At 30.2% G+C, this 18,353-nt stretch overlaps 2 protein-coding genes and 1 long non-coding RNA gene across 3 annotated transcripts in view; all 3 read right to left on the reverse strand.

Moving 5' to 3' along the window:
• LOC117682002 (uncharacterized) overlaps positions 1-18,353 on the reverse strand; it is a 93,264-nt gene that overhangs the window by 21,789 nt on the left and 53,122 nt on the right. The gene's annotated exons all lie outside the window — the stretch shown is intronic.
• LOC136274504 (ATP-dependent DNA helicase Q1-like) lies at positions 866-3,391 on the reverse strand. Its single transcript, XM_066081490.1, has 3 exons — positions 2,895-3,391; positions 2,370-2,526; positions 866-2,147 (listed from the first exon to the last, which is right to left on the reverse strand). The coding sequence occupies exons 1-3, from the start codon at positions 3,226-3,228 to the stop codon at positions 983-985; spliced, it is 1,656 nt and encodes a 551-aa protein (XP_065937562.1). The 5' UTR covers positions 3,229-3,391; the 3' UTR covers positions 866-982.
• LOC136274435 (uncharacterized) lies at positions 9,916-15,878 on the reverse strand. The gene is made up of 4 exons (XR_010712768.1): positions 15,808-15,878; positions 11,834-11,971; positions 10,362-10,421; positions 9,916-10,217 (listed from the first exon to the last, which is right to left on the reverse strand). It is a non-coding gene; the product is annotated as an uncharacterized lncRNA (long non-coding RNA).

Here is an 18,353-nt window from a genome sequence, read left to right on the forward strand (position 1 = left end):
TAATACTGTTCCAGGTAAATAATCATGTGGAGGATTGAATTGTTTTTGAAATGGTCTGCAAATTATTTAAGTGTGGAACAAAATTGATAATTTGTTTTTTTAAATTGTTTATGGGCGCCATCACTGCGAGTCTTATCCTCAATGCTGTTTTTGTACTGGAATACTTGGGCATATTTATTCAATAAATTTATTGATTTTTTCTATGGAAAATTATTTTTAATGAATCAAAGGATACAAAAAAAAATTGAATGTTCATGCTCCATAAACTATTGAAAGTGCATTGATACATTTTGTTATAAAATTTGAAGGTTGATTACAATTGTTTGATATGATTACTGATATTAAATACTGTAACAAATGCCTGGCACTGACTAGCATATCTTAAAGGAAAATTTCGGCATATATTTTAGCATTGTGTCCAAACTAATATAAAATAAGAAAATATATATTCAAGCGAGTATTATTATAAGTCTCCAATTAAATTACATCAGTTGTTGGGTTCAGATCACTTATCTGCCTTGGTTGGTCTTGCTAATTATATCGAATGTGCTTTATTAATTCGTAATTACTGTTTGCCAAATTACATGTAAGTCATTCAATGTATATTTAAGAAATATATTCTCTTGTGTGGTGACATATGTTATGCATTTATACTACGAAACTACTTTTGTGTAATGATTGTTGACTCAAAACTGTAATTCAAATTGGTATATATGCAAATTCACATTTAATTTACTAATATGTAATGTGTGTAACTGTAGAACACTTGTTCAGGGTATTCAGCCCCCATTTTTGACTCCAAAGACGGCAAAGAGTCTAACGTTTATATTATGATATGTGAATTATTGTAAACTGATTGGCAAAGTTGTGTTTCTGAATAAGTAATATTTGTAATTAATAATTTCATTATAAAGAAGTTATGGCTTTACTTTAATAAATATCACAATAATAATTTCAAATTTGTGTTGTTAATTTACTTGATTTATTCACAGATTTCTTCAATAAGTTTGATAATGTCAATGGCCAAACTCTCATCATTAACATATTCACCAAATAAGTCAGCAGGGTCATAGAAGTAATGTGCATTGCTAACAATGTTGCTGATCACAGCATCACTAAGACCAGTTAATATGTTTACGGGTAACATAGTTGGGGAGTAGTTCTCTCTTTGTACCATTGTCATTCTTAGTTTTTCCAAAGATGTACGAAGAATTCCCCTGTTCTCTGGGCTCATTGCTCTGTAAGGCCTGCTGTCATCACCATCATATTCCTCAGCCGCTGCCAGCATAATGCTGTCGTCTTCATCGGAGATAAAAATTTGGAAGTCTGTAGGACAATTTCCACATTTACAAAGTTTTGCACAGTTGTCACAACAGAAGTGTTCAATTATCTTGTCAGAATTACCGGTACTCATATTTTCTGGCGAGAAATGATTCAACAAATATTGCCTTCTACAAGAAGTCAACTTGCAGTAATGCCGCATATGATCATCTGTTGCTGTAGCACTTATATCTACTGGATGGTAGTAAACGACAGAAACTGCAAACTTGTTATCTCTACCTGCTCGACCACTTTCTTGCATAAAACCTTGAACACTTCTTGATGCACCCCAATGAAGGACTTTTTGGATATCTGGAACATTTACTCCCATTCCAAAGGCATTTGTTGCAATTACAACACGCAGTTTACTATCATTTTTTCTAAAGTTTTCTGCTACAATGTTTTTATTTTTTTCTGGCGTGGAATGATGAAACATTGCGTATAAACAATTCTGGGCTGAAGGTTGTCCTATATATGAATTTTGGGCTCCAATTTTTCTTCGAAATAGTGAAAAAATTTGAGAACATGATTTGATATTTCTGCAGTAAATAATTGATTTTGGTGTACCTTCCTTTTTGGTGATGAGTTCATCAATCATCCACTGTAAATTTTCCTCAATATCACTAGACGCCCGCTTGGTAAAATACATTATGTTTGTCCTGTTGCAGCATCCAATGATGGTTTCATATGTATTCATTCCCAGGAGCTTTGATGTTCGATTCCGTTCGTCTTTGGTGGCAGTTGCTGTTAAAGCAACCATTACGGCCTGTGGGAGGAGACTACGCAGCTCAGAAATCCGGCTATAATCTTTTCTAAATTCATCTCCCCTGTGGACAAAATAGAAATCATGAAAATCATTTCTTGCTGTCGTGATCGAGAATTAATTTAGAATGTAAATAAATTAAAAATGAATTTCTTAATGTATTATTTTCAAACAAATTATTTTACATATATCACACTAAATACTTTTGTTTCTTCAAATTTCATAATTTAAGCTACATCAATGGCATTACAAAATCAACAGAAATTATAAATAGAACTATCCTTACCATTGGTCCACACAATGAGCTTCATCAACAACAACTGCAGAGACAATATCTCTAAATATTTCTGTCTCAAAGAGTTTTCTCCATGACCCAGTAAAGAGGCTCTCGGGACTCATCATTAGAATTGGTACCTCTCCATTTTTTATCTTCTCTAATACTCCTGAAAAAATTGTTAATGATAATTATTCAGCAATGTCCTCATATGTTTTTAATCAATTCAATTATTTTGAGTAACTTGATTTCATTCTCAAAAAAGTCTTCCAAAGGGACGTATATATACTAACTAACTACTCTTATATATATGTCTCTGGCTGTAGCTAGGTTGTCATAGGGATATTGGTGGGTGAAAGAGTACATGTAATAATTTTCAATATGTGTGATGGGGGGGGGGGGGGGGGGGTGATACACTGATGCATATGGTAACTCTAATATTTAAATTTAATAAGCTTGAATTTTCCTGAGATTACTTCTACTTATTATGTACGATGTCACTTGTAATTTATCTCAAGCTATTAAAAAGATATTCACCTTCTTCCAGATTCTCTCCGATATAGACACAATCAACTCCAAAAGTTTGAATGTTAATGACTTGATCTTTCATTAAAGATATCAACGGAGAGATCACCACCACAACCGAAGAACTTCGATCACAGTCAGCCGGAAAACGTACTTTCACTTTTGTTTCCCACAGTAGTTTTGGTAAAATTGAATACAAAACGGTTTTACCATAACCCGTAGGTAACACAGCAAATAAATCCTTTCCATTCACAACCGCTTTTAAACATTCTAGTTGGAGTTCTTTAAGTTTAAATGGCAAATTCATTCCATCACAAATATCCGATATAGAGTTTTCTTCCGTCATTGTTTACATGTAATAGGAGGTGTGTTTCTTTCAACCAATCAAATTAAATACCGGTATTTTGGTAAGCCTCGTTTTGACGTTACAAACATTTACGTGATGCTTTACCAGACTCTCTGCTCGTCGGAGTTTTACGGAGACAGCCGAGCGTCTGGTTGAACGAGACTACATATTTAATCGAGTTTTTTATAATCCTACCAGAAATAGTTCTGTTTTCGGATGACTGCTTGTTGTCTTCCTTTTCACTCCGAGTTTCAAAATCATCGTTTGTTATTTCTGTTGAACAAAAGGGGAATGTTTTTAAAAAGTCATGAATCTATTTTACTTTACTTGTCAGATTATTGGTTTTGACGGTGTAGAACAAAACAATATTAACTAAAAATTGATAATGCGCATATTCTCATCATAACATTTCTATGCTTATTTTTGCCAGAAGTTTTCTATCAGTATTTCATCAAAGATTTAAATATTCATAGCGTGTTATTTAGTAATGATTGGGTTAATGACAATAATTGTTTGATCTAGTTAAGAACTTCTACTTCTAATCAATCACAAGAATGATACAATTATTCAAATTTGCCAACTCATGTGATATCAACATTATTCATTTCGAAATTCCTCCTTATCGATGCATACATATGTCTGTATCAGCTACTGCTTCAGATGTGTCAATCGCACACATGTATGTACGGCTAACTTCTTTTAACGATAATTAAAACAAAGGTTTTCAATTACAACAACATGTCATACCGATAATTTACAATTATCTTATTAAGATATTCCAGGTCTCGAAGGTTCGTATTACAAAACCATTAACTAGAAACATTAACATATACTGACTAGACTTCCAAATATATATCCATGTTTAAAACTCGAATTCGAATTTCCATAAGCCCTGTACCCACAACGAACACGCTTGTTATTTCTTATCAATTACATGTAATAGTGATACAGAATTTTCAAATAACACAATTTATTATGGTGTTTATGTGATTCCTCATGTCCGTTAACAATTTAGAACAAGCCTCGTATTGTATTAATTTTATTACAACATTCATTGATTGTATATTCTATTTAGTGTTTTTATTTCTAAATTTGAAAATAAAAAGTACAACGCAAGTATGCCAGATCTTTGAAAAAAAAATATATTACATTTTTTTCAATAAAATATTCAAACAAAATAAAATAAAGCTTTCAAACAATATTAAGCAAACTTTGAATAGCTTATAACATATTGCTTTGAAAAATTCATTGAATCTTTCAGGTGTACACAATTTGTACGCACATTTTATTTACGTTCTATACGCCCTTTAATTAAATTTTATTCTGAAAACCAGATAAATTGATACTTAAAGACTCACCTGAAGATAAATAATTGTTAATAAAACTTGCTAATGGTTGATGTATTACATGTACCTTCTATAAAGAGAGTAGAAGAACAGCCGTAGACGTGATGACAAGGCAAACAGTCACACTTATGGACACAAAGAAGGCCATAATGGGGTGGAGGACATACTTTAGAGCAGTTGTCACTGTAATAACCAGCCGGACATTCTACATATTAATGAAATGTAAACTGTATGTGTTTATTATGAATAGTATAACATTGATAAATGATAAGCATCTGATGATACTCTTTGATAGTGGATAAATAATAGCTTGCATGACACATTTGTTTTAGGATTTTTACCACAAACAAGCACATGCATGTTTATTGGTAAAGTTACAAATAAAATATAAATACTTTCCGATGTATTAAAAACCAATCATCGCCGAAAACTATATGGTGTCCTACTAGGTAAATGATTATTTAGATACAAAATTAGTTCGATTCCTATCTCTATGTACCATTTGTTAATCTTATAAAAGTGCGATACCTTTGCAAACGTTCCCATCTTTGAAAAAATTGACCGGACACTCTAATGTACTGTTTGCAAGAGCCCTGAAATCCATTTTAAGTAATGTAATCATTATTATCTTACTGTAATTAGCACGTTGTTTATGAAAAGAATCTACAGATACATTTAAATTAGAAAAAAAGTGCAAATTACAAATAACCAAAACATACCCTTTAGTGCAATCAGTAAGGTATAGGTTCAACAGCAATGCAATTACAATTGTAAAACCAAAACAAGAATTGGAGTACATCTATAAAAGAAATGAGGAAATGTTGTGAATGTGTGAACAATGTAAAGTGGTTATGTGTTATGCAATGTTATGTAAATTTTCGACATCATTCAAGGAAATGGTTATAGTTATTTTAAGATTTCTAAATAATTAATATAAAACTCATTATGGTAAAGTTTATTTTGAAATAGTTTTAAAATTTGGTTTCTAAGTCAAAATACCTATTTCACATTAAAAAAAATTAAATTAAGGGTTTATTTTAATTACATGTACATGTATCACATGTTTTCCTAATTCCACAAACATATGCTTATGAATGGGGGGGGGGGGGTTGTGATAGACTTATCCGGTATCAAAAGTATATTGAAATATGCTACTTAAATTGGCATACCTCGACCCTTTTTCTCATCAAATGGTTGTAGAATTGACACTTATAACCTCTTTTCATATATTTGTCAGATTTTTAAATGGTCAATGTAATTCTGTAGCTTCACAGTTCTAAGTGATTAAAAATGACATTGTTCTGTTCTTGTATTGATAATTTTCAAACAAACCAACATGTAAAGCCTCAAATTTATTGTTTCTTTTATCTTTGGACCACAGTTTTGGGCAGAAACAAGTCGGTTTAAGAAATGTTAACTTTGCATTTTTATCATCAAATGTACAATATGGCCGCAACTCCCTCTTCAGGTTAAAAATTTATGAATGTGAAATTCCCCAAGGATACTTTATGCCAAGGTTGGTTGAAATTGGCCCAGTGATTCTTCAGAAGAACCAGTGAAAAGTTTATGACATCAAAGCAACGCAACGGACAAATGAGCTATCAAGTGACAAATCTCGCAATCATCAGACTTTTTACGATACCTTTAGAAATGAAGCTAGCTAGGTGATAACATTAGACACTCATATTTCAGGGGATTTAAAGAAATTGCACTAGACAATTGGAATCAATACTTTTAAAACATTTACACATAAAAAAGGAAAACAACAGATTTTCAATAATTCTAATTATCTCTTCTCTATAGGAGACGCGTCCATTTATCTGTACAAAAACAAAAGTTCCTTAGATTTTATCGCACTGTGATCGATCCCATCATTTGCAAACATTAATTTCCATGGATCGATTTTCGGTCGTTTGTTTCAGCAATAAAATCAAACGGTCAACGATATATACAATATCTGCAATGTGAGGCCAAATTTCTTTGAAGATACTTATCTTTTTCTTCTTACAATGAGTTTCACTAAATACTGAGGGTTAAGAATTTCAACGAAACCACCGTATGTCGTTTTAATTCCATGTATTTTCTGGTTTCAATCATTATATATATATATATATATATATATATATATATATATATATATATATATATATATATATATATATATATATATATATATATATATATATATATATATAATGCTCGCATTTTAAGTAGTCATTAAGAAGATAACAATAATGTGATATATCTTTTCAAACTTTATTTATAAATCGGTAAAAATGTACAAAAACGTATTGCAGATTTATAGCTAAGAGAATGATTCGAATTGATAACCCGCGTCCTTTTCCAATCACTTTAGAGAGCAATCATGTTCTGACATTTTAGTGTATGAGCACCTTGCTGACAATGATGATCATGAGATAAACGGTAAGGCTTTAACACGCTGGAGTTATTAAAGCTTAACAAATGCTTGAAAAAAAACTATTCAATTTGATATCACCACCTACTAAATCATTACTCAGCATACATTTCAACGATTTTGGCTAATTTTTCACTTTCAACAACATACTTATATCAATGCAACTTTAATTGGATCTTTAAACAAACATCATTATATTATTGTTATTTATTATTAGTGATTATTTAAACTGACTTGGAAACTATCCTTTTACAATTTATACTAGCTTCATAAAATAATCAATATATTATAAAAGCAAACGTGTTTGTTTTAAATTGATGCTAATGTAATTGGTACATATTACATGCACATGTCATTGGCGTTACCATGCACTTTTAAATTTCATTGATGAGATGAACAGCAAAAATGGATAAACTTTGAATATTTGAATTGGCATGTATATTATCCTTTTCTATTTACCAGTTTGATTAAAAAAAAAATTATTATCTTACAAAGCAAAAATTTATTTCATTATACTTTTGTCTTTGGTATTATATGCACATGTCATTGGCGTTACTATTGTACCTAAAATTCTCTCTTTTTTTTAGGTAAATAGCAAAAACATGATAAACTTTGAATATTTCAATTGACATGGATGTTAGCCTTTTCTATTTACCAGCTTAATAGAATAAAGATCATGCTATTATACAAACAAATGTTCATTTTATAATACTTTTGTCATTGGTGTTACATCCTCATGTCACTGGCGTTACTATTCCACCTAAATTTGTTTTTAATTAGAAAAATTGTGTTTAAAAATGAAATCAAATAATATTTATATTAAAATTTAAATTGATTAAAGTTGTAAATTAGAAATGAAGATCAAAATATAAAAGAATGTATACTTAAATGTATACTTTCTGTCAGTGGTGTAACTTAACTCGTCACTGGTGTTACTTTGTAGCAGTTACACCAATGACAGTAACACCAATGACAAAAAGTACATAAATGGTCTGCTATACTTAGATACCCTATGAGAGTGAAAAAGGTCATCTGCACAGTGTGTTTAATAAATATCTTGAAAATGTTTAGTATGATAATCAAATTTCTATCTACAATTGTTTTGACAAAATAACTACAACACCAATGACAAAGCATTATTGTATTTCTTACCTTTTTGCCATCAGAAGCTCATTTTAATAACACAAACCACGAAACATATAAATGGCGTCTGCAGTTTTTTACAGAAAGTGATGTCTTACATCTCAGGACTAGTTATGATGTCATTTATCAAGAATGACAACTCTTTTCCAACAAAGCAAATTCGGTTACACCAATGACAAAGAATTTATGTACAGACATATTTAATATTGTATTGGTTTAAATGGGGGGTGGGTGCATCTTTTTTACTTTTAAAAACATTCCTTATAATGTGTGTTACATAATCATATATTTTTGGGGGTAATATTTTAAATAATTTTATAAATATTTATCAATTAAACAGAAAGTGTATTTCTATTGACAGAGTAAAACTGGCAGATTTAGGTGATTAAATTCTTATATTTATTAAGATACATTTGGTTTTTTTTACTTTTTTCTAATAGCAATAAAAAATATAAAGTCCATTATTTGTTATATGATAGTTAAATGATGGTAAGATAATAAAAATAAAATTAAACATAGCAGTGACATAAATAGCTGCCTTTTTTTATATTGACCCACTGTAAGTCCGTTTTAACTCCGTATAAATCCGTAGTAATTCGTATGTATCAATTTGTATCCATTCCGTAGTGCATCCGTTCTAACTCCGTATCGTTAGATTTTCCGGTGTCAACCGTGGAAAATATTACATAGTAGAACCTAGGAGTTGATCTGTGAATGTGGGACTGGGGTTTAACGATTATTTGATTTTCCTGTGTGAACCGTGGAAAATATTCCGTTGTAGAACCGTGGAGTTGATCCGTGAATGTGTGACTGGGGCATCAGTAAACCTGGCCCCTTACAAATATACTTCAAAAATTTCTATTAAGTGTACACGTTTTCTATTTCAATGTCATTTGTGGTTATTTTTATTATTATCATTGACATATTAAAATAATGTACAATATGTAGATTAATACTATGAACAACTGACAAACAATATCACAGTGGTAATCTGGCACTTACCGGCAGTAAATGGTACGTATTCTTCGCTGTATTTCATGTATTTGAACCTGATTAACATCTATTTTTCTTTTCGACGATGACATCTTACACAATTTTCAACAAAATACAACGGAGAGTTGATTTTATTTATTACCATCACTGATGCAAAACCTTTCATGATATTCAATGAGATCTTATTACAATCCTTTACCAAGGTATATTTATCAATTGAACATAATTTTATTTACATCATTTTACATGTTAATGTAGATGCAAATTTATGAAGGTTTAGCGTTTAGTAGGTACATGTATTTGCATGCATGTAAATGCTTAAATATTTTTTGAAATAGCAACAGAAAAGCATGGACTAACCCTAATTAGAAGGGGAAAAATGACAAAAAGCTTCTAAATAACGGTCAAAAAATAATTGATTTACCAAACAATATTTAAAATGAAAAGGGTCGATAATTTTGCTGTACTCATGAACATATAGGCAATGTTGTGTACATCAGCCTTTTTTATATGATTGAAAAAGAAACAGAAACCTTTCTTTTTTCAAATACATTTAAATCTGACAAAATCATATTTAGTGTCGTTTAACCAACCACACAATTTCTGAGCAAATCTTGAACTATAGACATTCATTATCGCTCCGTAGAAAAGCACGCGTTCGGCTACTCTTTACTTTCATACCATACAACCGACCGCCTTCTGGCGGCCAGTAATAAAATGTACACACTTCTTAATAAAGAACAAGTTTACTTTAATAATTCCATCATTTTCCAACTAAATAACACATAAATTGTCCTAAATTTTCCAAAAGCATTGATAAAAATCTTTGATTAATTTGTGGCCCATGGAATGAAATACTGTTTATCTTCATTCTGTTCCTCTATTTTCCATTTCACCAATATCTGTATAAACATCATCAAGGATTTTCTGCTCGCCAGTAGGACGAGGATATCGGCAGCATAGACATATTTCTCGAATAATTGCGAATATCAATAGAAAACTGAATACAGATCCAACGAAAATAACTACATTTCTACCAGAATTGGTTTCGTGTCCTGGTGTTTTGTTTTCCTTTTCGTAGCTGGTTGATTCTGTGAAAAAAGAGAGTGAAATAAACCTCGTATTTAATGATTATCGCTTACTCCATATGACAGAGAACTAGTTCTGTCGGCGTAGGGTCAGCTTAAAATTTAGAGTGCACGTACGTTTAATTTAAAGTGTATTTTTATTGGTACCTTGTGATTTTGTGGTTTCCTTTATTCCATCTAATGTCTTATATTCATAGATCGTTGTTTCTAGGATATATAATTTATTTACTATTACTGTTTACTTTATACACTAGAGATGTAGAAGTTGTTATAAGTAAATGAAAATCAACACATCGTGAAATATACCCGCTCTAAATGATAACTAGATTACAAAAACAACCCTTTTAGTGATAATCAGACATTTGATATCAAAAATCTTAAAAATTTAAAATACATTAAACAATTTCAAGAATAAACTTTACCTGCACAACTTAAATTTTCTATTCTTTTATTGATAAAATACACTCAACAAAAGTTCTAAGTGTTCACTTAGTATAATGTAACTATTTACCTTGTAAAATGAGAGCATTGATTTCCACTTAACTTTCAACACGTTAAGAACGTTTTGACATTGACCTTTGGTTGCGACCCAAGACCTTGACCTTTGCTAAATATCACAAACACTTCCGGTTCAGTTAAAATTCGCTCAGAACGTTTAGATTGTTTTAAATTACCGATGGAAATGACGCTACACTTATGGAAGAGAAAAAGTTTGTCAACATTTTTTATAACAATTTCCTCGTACTTCTTAATATCTAAAACAATCTCGAGGAAAGAAAAAACAGCAAATTCAAAATTAGTACATTGTGTCATAGAAACAATACTATAACAGACACTAATATTTCAACGGCTCTGGCTGTTTTCTCAATTATCATTTTGACCATATTAATTCTATAAGTATTTTTTGCTTTATAAAATATCACCAAAAACGAATATCAATCAAAAAAGATTCGTCAATTATATTAAGCATGAACAGAAAAATACCAATTTAATGTTTTGACTTTTTGTCCCGGATTAATTTATTTCAATCTTGTTGTCTTAGAACCATTTTAACAAGGCCTTGGACTTTCGGTAGGATGTAACTATCTATTTCTTGCGTCTAAACAAGCTAAAAATGACGCTGGTTTCAAGTGAAATATGAATCGATTACGTAGTCTTAGCTCAAAAGCCAGACAAATCTTGTTAATTTCAAAGAGCAATGGCCGAGTGGCCTACAATGAAATACAAAGGCCTATGTCACATTGCTGTTTGACACCAACTACCCAAAGTCCAAGCTCTTGTTAAAATGGTTCTATTTTGTATGTGCTATTGATGAAAAGGCGTATCAGTTACAAAATATTGAAAAAAATTTCATTATCTTACTTTGTAGTTTTCAAATTCTTCAATTTATCAGGGTGAACACTTCGAAGTTTTATTGAGTGTATATCTTCACATGTATGCAAATTAATCATATACTACATAAACTTTCTGTTATAATCATATTTATGGTTTTACGTATGTCAAATTTATTTTAAATGTTAGCCATTCCTAATTTTTTTATCCACGAATAACAAACAAACATATCATTTAATTACTAGAATCTTTTTTTTTAAGTTTCCTTAGAGTACTTAGTATCTCACCTGTTATACGGGGAGTAGACATACAGCCTTGAACATGGTGACATGTTGAACAATCGCATTTCTGGAGACACATTTTGCCGTAATATAATGGAGGACATATCTTTGTGCAGTTGATACCAAAATACCCGGCCGGACATTCTAGATATAGCAACATAAAGTTTAAATCTGATTTATACAAAGACCTTTAACATTTTATAAAAGGTATAGTTAACGAAAAAAGCAATGTATCATATTAAATACTTAAAAACTACATTTTAACTCAGAAAAAAGCCATAGGTAAATTACATGAGGATACGCGTAATAATAAACGTAATACGCGTTTTCAAACTGTCCTTAATGCAACAAATGGCAAAATACCGCTTTTCAAAATTGGCAAACAGAGGCAAAATAACGTCTTTTATGGGTATTATAACACAAAGAAAGATGATACGTGTAACACATTCCAACGGTGCTTTAAAAACTTCATACTGCCGTATAGGCAGTCAAGTTATAAAAAGATGGATAAGACTTCTTCCTGAATTGCCGTAGTGAAGAAAGAAAGGCGTCATATCCATCAGTTAAATGATGCATCTTTTTTTAAAAAGATCAGTCAATGATTTTAAAAACAATTTCAATCTTTTAACCATAGAACTATTTATAATAAATTTAGAATAAAGTATGCTCATTGCAATACAATATCGTGTCTTAATGCAATATCTTGGTTTATATTTTACGACCTAGATCGTCCACATAATTGCTGAGAGAAATTTTAATACTTGTCTATTTTTCAAATCGATTTTGAATTATTAAGGTTTCTGACGTTTCATCATTTGAATAATGTTAACATGTTTTGTTTATTATAATAGTTTCCATAACAAATTTATACATTTTTTGTTTGTAATTTCTAACCAACAATGCAATTTCTTCCGTTTTTGTTGTTTGTTTGTTTGGTTTTCTTTTGATACGGTGATATTAACTTCTTTGTAGTATAATATATTTTGCAGGGACGAAACACACATTCTAGAACGCTCTTTAGCACCTTTTTCGCGTTGTTAAACCTTAATTACGTTGCGTAAAAACGCCCTATTCTATTATTATTACATGGTTCGTAGTTGACCTAATATGGTTTATACGAGGTCAGTAAATTTCATTTGGGACGAGACCAGAGCTCGAGCTTTATAAATTATGCAATTTACTGACCACGTTTAAACCATATTTGTATGGCAAGTAATGAATATAATAATAAACTAGACTTTGAACCGTGCGTGCACGGGTTGACATTTCTTATAATACCGGATATTTACGAAACAGATACATCGAGCTTTCAGCCTACAATAATGCTATTGATTTTACTAAAGTTAGAATAATCTAACTGTATCTCGGGACAGGCCTTCACAATAGTTAAAATGCCTTCCTGCATGGTCTCATATACCCGTAAAGTAGCAAAAAATTGCAGAATCTCTACGATACGATTTTGGAGAAAATATGGCCTTTACTGTCATACAATTTGGCATAGAAAAAGTAATTGATGTTCAGAATCTAACAAGGACTTTTTTTTGGCGTAGTATTGGCGTAGGAAAATATCACATGTTTTGCAATTCAGAATTGCTGCAGATTAATGAGTCTGTTTTAGCGTTTTAAAAACAGTAACATTAATGTTGGATTTTTTTTTACTAATGTTAACTAATGATATGATACTTAAGGTAACTCCGTTCCTATGAAATCATGGGTTCAAAGTTAAAAATTTAACTTTTATTTAACTTATTGGACTTGAATTTCATCAAAAAATAAATAATATATATATGTATCCATACTATTAAAGATGTAAGATAATAAAAACCAAAGGCTGAAATTATCATCTGAAAATCACACTTTGTTTGTTTAAAAATTAAATATAAGTGGATGGATACTTGTTTGTCTATTTAAATTTTATTGCTTACTATGCCAGAAAACTAAAATTAATTAAAAAAAAAAGAAAAAATTGTTTACATTAGAAAAATTATAGCATTTAGATATATCACTTAGAGAAAAGTAGAAAAGAGTTATTTCCCTTTGTCATTATTGAATTTTGTCGAATATAAGGATGAAAAAACGCTTATTAAATATCTCCAAGTAAACAATGATTTGAGTTTTTGACGTGCACCTATGATTACATAGAAATTACAAATCTACTTGCAAGAATTTTAATGAATTCATGGTTTATGTAAAACGTATGACGTCACAGGAGGGTGGATTTACTTTAAGTTTCAGAATATGTTTTAATTGCCTATCAAATTACATTTTTGTAAGCTTTTTAAAGCGCCCATTCTATACATTGATTTTTGTGAAAAAATTTCTAAAATCAGTTTTTCTCTCTTATTAAATGGTCAATATATTAGATTTTCTGTCAATTTATATCTTTATATAAAGTCTTCATAATACATAAAAATCAGAAATAATTTATTATTGGAAGCATAAAAAATAATCAAAATTTCTTCAAACTTTAAGAAAATTAGAGGAAATGCGGGCTAAACAATATCAATTTTAGTATAAATATTTATTCCAATTTAGTAGTGTAAGCTGATAGACATTCTGATATTCTATCATTTCATTGAAGAAAAGAATCTTCAAATCTTAAACAAATGTCTATAGAACAACAAAGAGCTACACTTATCTTTATCATCCTTTACATTTAGGAAAAAGGTAGTGACCTGGACCCGACATTTATGCGAAAACAAAAAGGTCAAATTTGATTAAACTGATAGAATCATTTGGTAATATGATCCGTTTGACTATGTCAAAATTTCAAGAATTTCTTATTATAAGAAGTATGTTTGATAACGAGAAGACTCCTTCCTTAAAGGCAATTTTTATTTTCTGTTTCTATTTTTTTCTGCATCTGTGTTGTGTTATTTTAATACTAGAGTCTGCAGGACCTTGTTTTTATACCGCAATTAATATTTTTCCAGTCAAATATTACATGTTGATTTAAAAAATAAACATATATGCACTTACATAGACATCAAAAAAATATACACATGTAACGTCAATATTTACACATTTCGAACGCGTAATATTGCACACAAGGTGATGCTGAGACGTCATAAAACTGCTGCTTTTGTATCCGCTATGAAACTTAAACACTACATTTTCCATTCTAGTGTGTGATGAAAAGATGCTCTAATTGAGAAATCACTTTTTGTTAAATAAATCATCGTTGGAAACCAAAGGCCCGTCTCGCATATGCTTACATGTACTTATTGCGTATAATTGAATGCGAGACTGGTCGTGAATTTCCAATGATGATTTATAAAGTATTTTGAGTAAAATTGTACAAGTTTAGTTTGCATGAGCAATACAAGTATGATTTATTATAGTAAAAACACTACACTGCACATTCGTTGATAAGAGGGGTTGAAGGCTGAGACCTACCGAATCGATGCAGAGCAGTATTTTTCAAATCTAACAGTTATCTGCGCAGTTATTACTGTGAAACAATACAAGTCAAATATTTCAAATCATATGTGCTCAAAAGGAGTACTATTTTGTACTATGCATGGTCTCTACGTGATTGTTATTAGCCAATGATTTTCTTACAATTAGCAGGAGGTAATATTTGTTTTACGCCTTGTATTGCTTTTTAGGATATGTTGATAATTATCATAAGCTTTTGTAAAATTACTTTAAATTACATAATTTAAGGTTTTTGCGAATCATTAACTCAAAACATGCATGCTAATTGATAATGTTGAAAATAGCTCATAAAATATTTAATAACACGTCGTTGGTAAACTACAACTTCTGTTTTATCACAGGCAAAGTGACGATATGCATTTATAAGAAGGTTAACGTATTGATAAAGAAAGTATTCTTAATTTTTAGCCATATAATCAGGAATTGCATTCTACATGTTCTTTAAATGAAGTTTTAGATGTTATGTCATGGGATTAGCGATATATATTTAAACATGCATGTTATAACTTTTTCAACTTCCCATGACTTAAAAAGTGCAATACCTTTGCATTCACCTCCATCATTGTAATGAGCATTCCCACACGTTTGATTTTTGTCTGCGAAAGCTCTAAAAACCATAACGGAATGTAAATTTAGTTTGAACACTTTAGAAACATGCATAATCTCTCTCTCTCTCTCTCTCTCTCTCTCTCTCATAAAAAAGAAATGCACATTTCTAAAATATGTATTTCTCTTATTACACTTTTCCTGGAAGATCAAGACAAAGATAATGTGTATACTGTATGTTCAAGTAATAAGATGGACTACATTTTAAATTATTTGAAAACGCTATTGAAATATTTAAAATAAATGACAGAATTCAACAACAAGCATTGTTCAATTAGGGATGCAATAAGGTATTTTGACCACCAAAAAGTTGACCAAAAACTTACTTGTTCCACTCCTTAAATGAGTAGTACAAAGAAAGTGAAACGCCTACTACAAAATGCTATGACAAACAGCATATGTATACTAAATTCTCTTTGTACATTGATTAACGCTTGTGCAATAGAAAATAATATTACTAATTCAATTTGGTTATACACGATAAAAATGACTTTTTCCCCTTAAAAAGGTGTAAAAGTCAATGCAACTTTATTTCGTAATATTATTTACAGATAATGTATTTCTAATATTGTTTATTGGCACTCGTTAGTATAAAATCCTTTTAATTACTTTCTGTTCATTTAAAAAAAAACAATATATAACCTAATATACAAAAAAGTTTGTGAAATAAAACAAAAACATTCCATATAAAACATAACATAAGGCAAATGAAACAAACCTAAAATATACCTTTTGGCAAAATTATTTAAGTAAAGTATCCACAGCAATGAAATTGCAACTGTAAATCCACAAGCAGATTTTGAGTACATGTTTTCTTCAGAAATGTAATGGTAATGATGCCTATTTATCATTATATTTTCATCTCTAAAAATGAGGAAATAATTTGTATATAAATAGCATTGCGTAAAATGATAAATTTAAACAAATTAAACGTAAAGTGTGTAGAAAACAAAACGTTCAAAACACCATAACACAGAGAAGGGGTCCAAGGTTAGATACTAAATTTTACATTTTTATGATTGAATTTTTAACGTTGTTCAACTGTTACATCATAAGCGAAAATCAATACTCACGGCTAAGGGTGCTGTTTTGGTTCTTCCATTATATATTTTGTCCTTAATCCTATTGATAACCAAAATATTCTGAGATAAAATTACATTTACAGACAATACATTAAGTTAAAACTATAAACAAAAGTTTTGACTCATTATTTTTTAAAAGATGGTTGCAAACAAATTTTTGCGACTCACTGGCGTGCGTTACTTGGTAAGGGGTACTACGCTCTAGACAACAACTTTGCAAAAAATATTTGTCAATGCTTTAAAAGTTAAAGTTGTTATATAGTGTTTAAGACTGTTAACTGTAAACTGTTAATGGCTTTTGTTATTTCAAGATTTTAATGTCTAAACTTATATTAGTTTATATAGAAATTACTTTTTAAAAGACGTTTTGAATTTAAAGTTTTTGTTCATCTTAGTTCTATATAATGGTTTTGTTAAATGCGACGTGATTTCAAGGAGTATGCAAATAAAACTACAGTATCTGAAGAGGGCATATCTAAGTTACGTAACCTTTACGTTAAAATTTCTTGCAAGGGTGAAAGACATTTTTACTTTTATTATAAAATCGATAATATGATTGTGTCATCTATACTACTATATTAAAATCGAATTTTTTGACTTTAATACCGATAAATCGGAAGGGTACAGTCTTTTGTTTTATATATTTTAACCATCATTGATACTATAAAAATCCCGGAAATCATCTGGATTTTTTGAATTTTACAATCTTGCGCATGCGTATTACATTCTGCTAACGGGATCTTATGTTTATGTTTCCACGATATCATATTTGCATGAATAAACTCAGAAACGTCAATACAAATAAGTGTATATTTTCATTGGAAAATCGTTTCGGAGCGATTCTGCAATTTTCTGCTATATTACGGGTATATTGGAGGCATTTTAACTGTTGTGGGGGCCTTTCCCGAGACACAGATTATTTTAAATGTAGTGAAATTAATAGCATTATTGTGGGCTTATAGCTTTGTTATGTAAATGACAACGATACGGTGTATCGATGTATCTATTTTTTTGTCCAATATGCAATGTTGACCCGTGCACGCACGCGTCAAAGTCTAGTTATAATTAATAATATGTCGTGAATCAATGTCAATGTTCCTATATTGTAAACATTAATTTGCCTCATTAACGATGCTTAGTGTTAATAATATACGCACAGATTGCAAAAACGTCTTCAGAATGGTTATGGAATTTTATGTGATATATAATTGTATGTGTCATATCAAATACTAGTAATTCTGAGAAACTTATTCTAAAAATGGGCTACAGACTTTGCTCTCAATATTCTATCTCTGACTAAACATGTACTTCCCAAAGCCTTGTACATATACAGGAAGTTTTCCTATTTATGTAATTGAGAAGTATTACTGATACAGTATTAATAGCAAGAAAATCACCAG

The sequence above is a fragment of the Magallana gigas genome, chromosome 4, assembly GCF_963853765.1.
Source record: "Magallana gigas chromosome 4, xbMagGiga1.1, whole genome shotgun sequence".
In the NCBI taxonomy this organism is placed as follows: Eukaryota; Metazoa; Mollusca; class Bivalvia; order Ostreida; family Ostreidae; genus Magallana; species Magallana gigas.